Source organism: Glycine max, chromosome 18 (genome assembly GCF_000004515.6).
Source record: "Glycine max cultivar Williams 82 chromosome 18, Glycine_max_v4.0, whole genome shotgun sequence".
NCBI classification, from domain to species: domain Eukaryota; kingdom Viridiplantae; phylum Streptophyta; class Magnoliopsida; order Fabales; family Fabaceae; genus Glycine; species Glycine max.
This window is the reverse complement of record NC_038254.2, coordinates 31,412,212-31,416,716: the sequence shown is the minus strand read 5'-3', so window position 1 is coordinate 31,416,716 and position 4,505 is coordinate 31,412,212. Positions and strand designations below refer to the sequence as shown.

The window sequence follows — 4,505 nt, the reverse complement described above, 5'->3', positions numbered from 1 at the left end:
CATGTTAAATTCTCTAATTGCCAATTATATTTTGTTCCTGTTAGTACTATTAGAGAACAATATATAGTAAATTAGTAATACACAATACAAACACCTTGTAGCTGCCATAATTGCCTCTTATATTATGTTCCTGTTAATTCTCTAATCTCTATTACCACCACATAACTGCAAGTAGGATTTAGGTGCATTTACCACCACATAATTGCCTCTTATATTATGTTCCTGTTAATTCTCTAATTTCCTATTCTATTCTATTCCTATTAATTATGTAATTGCCTCTTAGATTATGTTCCTGTTAATTCTCTAATCTCTATTACCACCACATAACTGCAAGTAGGATTTAGGTGCATTTACCACCACATAATTGCCTCTTATATTATGTTCCTGTTAATTCTCTAATTGCCTATTATATTATGTTCCTGTTAATTCTCTAATTGCGGAATTGCCTATTATATTTTGTTCCTGTTAATTCTGTTCCATTTCAGTACAATATATTTTGTTCCATTTCTGTACATATATTATAGGCTCTGCCTAAAGCTTGGATTTCATTTGTGATTTGTTTGTACATAAATATTATAGGCTCTGTGTTCCATTTCAGTATGTCTGGGAGTGGGAATGGATTAGATTCATCAAATGCCAATACAGGCACATCCACAGGTGCAGCAAGCAGGAGCAAAAATGCTCCAGGAAATAGGACTGATATTGGGTGGAAGCATGGGATAGATGTTTTAGGGAATGGTAAAAAAGTTAAGTGCAACTACTGCTCAAAGATCAACAATGGGGGAATTTTCATATTCAAGCATCATCTTGTTGGGACTAGATGGGATTCTAAACCTTGTGCTTCAGTGCCTGAAGAAGTTAAGATGCTTATGATGAACATTGTTTCAGAGGTTGCTAATGCATCAGAGAAGAGAAGAAAATTGAATAGTATTCATGAAGAAGGTATTGATGGAGTGGAAGTGGAGTCAAATACTAGTCAATATGGAATACAACGGAAAGGGATGCTTGCTTTGAAAGGAAGAGGAAAAGCAAAAGTTGTTCAAGCTAGTGGTGAGGGAGTTCAGGCAACTTTAAATCAGTTATATAAAAAAGGTGACAAAGATAAAGTTGATGATCAATGTGCTGAATTTTGGTACACAAGTGCCATTCCATTCAATGTTATTAAAAATCCAGCTTTTGCAAAATTTTGTGACATGGTTGGGAGATATGGGATTGGCTATAAACCTTCATCATATCATGATATCAAAGAGAAGCTTTTGAAAAGAGCAGTGGAGAAAACTGATGTAATGCTTCAAGAATTTAGGGATGAGTGGAAGAAAACTGGTTGCTCAATTATGTCTGACGGGTGGACAGATAAAAAAAGACGTTCAATTTGTAATTTTTTGGTGAACAGTCCAAAAGAGACAATATTTCTTTATTCATTGGATACCTCAGACATCTCAAAAATAGCTAACAAAGTGTTGAAGATGTTGGATGATGTAGTGGATTTTGTTGGAGAGGAGAATGTAGTGCCGGTGATAACTGATAATGCTGCAAATTACAAAGCAGCTAGAAAATTGTTGATGCATAAACGAGAGAATTTGTATTGGACCACATGTGCTGCTCATTGCATTGATTTGATATTTAAAGATTTTGAGAAACATTTGAAGGTTCATCAAACTACTATAAAGAAGGGAAGAAGGATCACAACCTACATTTATGGTAAAACAATGTTGATTAGCATAATGAAGAAGTTCACAAATGGAAGAGACTTGATTAGGCCTGGTATAACTAGATTTGCCACAACTTATTTAACTTTAGCTTGCCTTCATGAATTGAAAGCATCATTAATGAGCATGTTTAGCTCTGAAGATTGGAAAACAAGCAAGTTTGGAACTTCACAAGAGGGGAAAAAAGTACAGAATGTGGATTTGGATAGTCGATTTTGGAAGAACATAACCATGTGCCTCAAAGTTGCTGCCCCTCTTATGGTGGTCCTTCAATTGGTGGATTCAAATGCAAAACCCGCCATGGGTTTCATATATGAGGAGATGGAAAATGCAAAAGAGAAGATAAAATGCAACTTTAATAACACCAAGAAAAGGTATAATTTCTAAACTTTCCCAGATTTAAAATTTGCTTGTGTATTATTTTAAGTTTTAACTTTTAACTATTTCTAATGTAGCATATTTTATATCTATTTACTATGTAGCTATGAGCCTGTTTGGAAAATTATTGATGAGAGGTGGGATCATTAGCTTCACAGGCCTTTGCATGCAACTGCATATTATCTTAATCCTCATCTGCATTATGAACCTACTTTCAGACATGATGACCCTCAGGTGAAAGAAGGGTTGCACATGAGTATGAGAAGATTGGTCAAGGATGTTGCAGAAAGGAAAAAAATTAATTTGCAACTTGTTGAGTTTCATTTTGCTAGAGGGCTTTTCTCTATTGAAGAGGCAAAGGACAGTAGAAAAATCATGCAACATGGAGAATGGTGGGAGATGTTTAGTGATGGAACTCCAAAGTTGAGGATATTTGCTATTCGTGTTTTGAGCTTGACTTGTAGCTCTTCTGGGTGTGAGCGTCATTGGAGCTCATTTGAAATGGTAATTCAATTCAACCTTATGACTTTATTTTATTTGTTTGATAATTTTACTTATTTGGTTTAGTCGTTTAGATAGTAATTAAAATTTGATTTTTAATTATAGGTTCATACAAAGAGAAGAAATCGATTACAACAAAAGGAAATGAATGACTTGGTTTATGTGATGTATAACTTGAATTTAAAAAATAAACAACATAGAAAAAGTATTGCTCTTCCATTTGATGAGATTGAGTCTGACGATGAACGGATAACTGAAGAGGGATATAATGATGAGGATGAGCAACCTCAAGGTGAAGGTGCTGGTGGTAATGTTGAATTAGTGGGAGATGTTGGAGGAAGTTCAAATGATCTAGTTGTAGACGCTTTTGATCTAGATAATTTAATTTTCGTGGAACCTAATGATGATGCACAATCTGAGGAAGACCTTGATGATGATAGAGATAGTGATGAAAGCGATGATATTTATGGAGATGATCATATTAGAGGATTGGACATGCTTCTTTGAAGACATTTGTGCTTTTTTTAATTATTTAAATGCTTTAATTTTGAGCACTTATGTTTTGTAATAGACTAATATGAAGTATGAACTATGAACTGTGAGCTTATTGTCATTTGTTAGCAAACTGGTGCACTTTGAATATATTTACTTATTATCCTTTTTTTTACGAAGTAGACTCTACGAAGCTCTCACGAGTATGCATAGACTATCAATATTGATAACCTTGCTCTTACCCCTGACCACGTTTCAAGCCCAATAAAGCCGATGTGGATCAAGGAATGACTAATTTTGCTTTTAAGTTTGGATTCTGGAATGGAACTCACACATTCTTGTGATTGCTAAAAAAAAAATATAAAAAAAAGAAGAATCCTCGAGGTTTCCCACTTGCACATTTGAAAAGAAAACTCATTAGACCAGGAGCTTGTGAAAAATGCCCTAAGACAATTGTGATAGTAGGGTACATCTGATATTAGTCGCTCATGCAGACTCCTTAGGATTCATTTTGAATCCAAGGGTAGCCTTCGTTGTATAAATTCTTTCGGGATCAGCCTATGTCAACAAGTTTCAATGGGATCGACAAACCCTTGGCATCACTCTATGACTTTAAATCAAGAAAGTTTCACTTGGTCACATACCAAAGTGTGAAAACCCATTGCCATCCTTCAATGGGGCACACGATCGATCCCAAAGCCTTATGTTTCCTTTCTGTGCAGAATAATATAAGGTTTTAAACAAAAAGAAAGGAACGAACCCTAGGATCAATATTTCAATTGATTGATTAAATGTCAAACGGATCCACTGCCGTCATCCAAAATTGTCAAGTGATTAAATCAAAACATACATTCTAGGGAGTCCCCAAAGAGATTTGCAAAAGATAGGATGAGGTCGCATGAGTTATCACATCTTTTAGAAAGAGACAGTCAATCTATGTTTTTTTTCACACAAAATAATGGGGGAAGAAAAAAAATCAAAATAAAAATCACAAAAATAGGAAAGAATGTCATGACCTCTGGACCTTTGAACCTCTTCCTCAGCCTCCCTTCACACCTATTTATTGCAAAACAAGGCATTTTGGATGAAGGTAGCTCGCCCAAGCGAGATGGTTACTTCACCATGAAGTTATGTTGGTGGCCCAGGCGAGCTAGGGGTCTGAAAAAGTGTAAAAATGACCCTTTTGGATTAGAGGCCCTCTCAAAGAGTCAACCTCTTGTTTTCTCATAAGGTTGAGCCCTTTGATACTAGTACCTATTGTCTTGTTTCGTCCCCCTTGTTATTATTTGCATATTCATCTTCTCCATCTATCATCGGCGATCTCATTTTTCTTTATAAAGTTCAATCTTTATCTTTCATAGGACTCAAAGTCCTCTATCTTTATCCTTTCATAGGACTCAAAGTCCTTTTTCAGTTACAACTCAT

At 35.3% G+C, this 4,505-nt stretch overlaps 1 protein-coding gene across 1 annotated transcript; it reads left to right on the top strand.

The window, feature by feature from the left end:
* Positions 1 to 599: 599 nt before the first annotated feature.
* LOC102670209 (uncharacterized) lies at positions 600 to 3,095 on the top strand. Its single transcript, XM_006603302.1, has 4 exons — positions 600 to 2,083; positions 2,192 to 2,224; positions 2,306 to 2,591; positions 2,694 to 3,095. Exons 1-4 carry the CDS (start codon positions 600 to 602, stop codon positions 3,093 to 3,095), a joined length of 2,205 nt encoding a protein of 734 aa, XP_006603365.1.
* Positions 3,096 to 4,505: the final 1,410 nt, after the last annotated feature.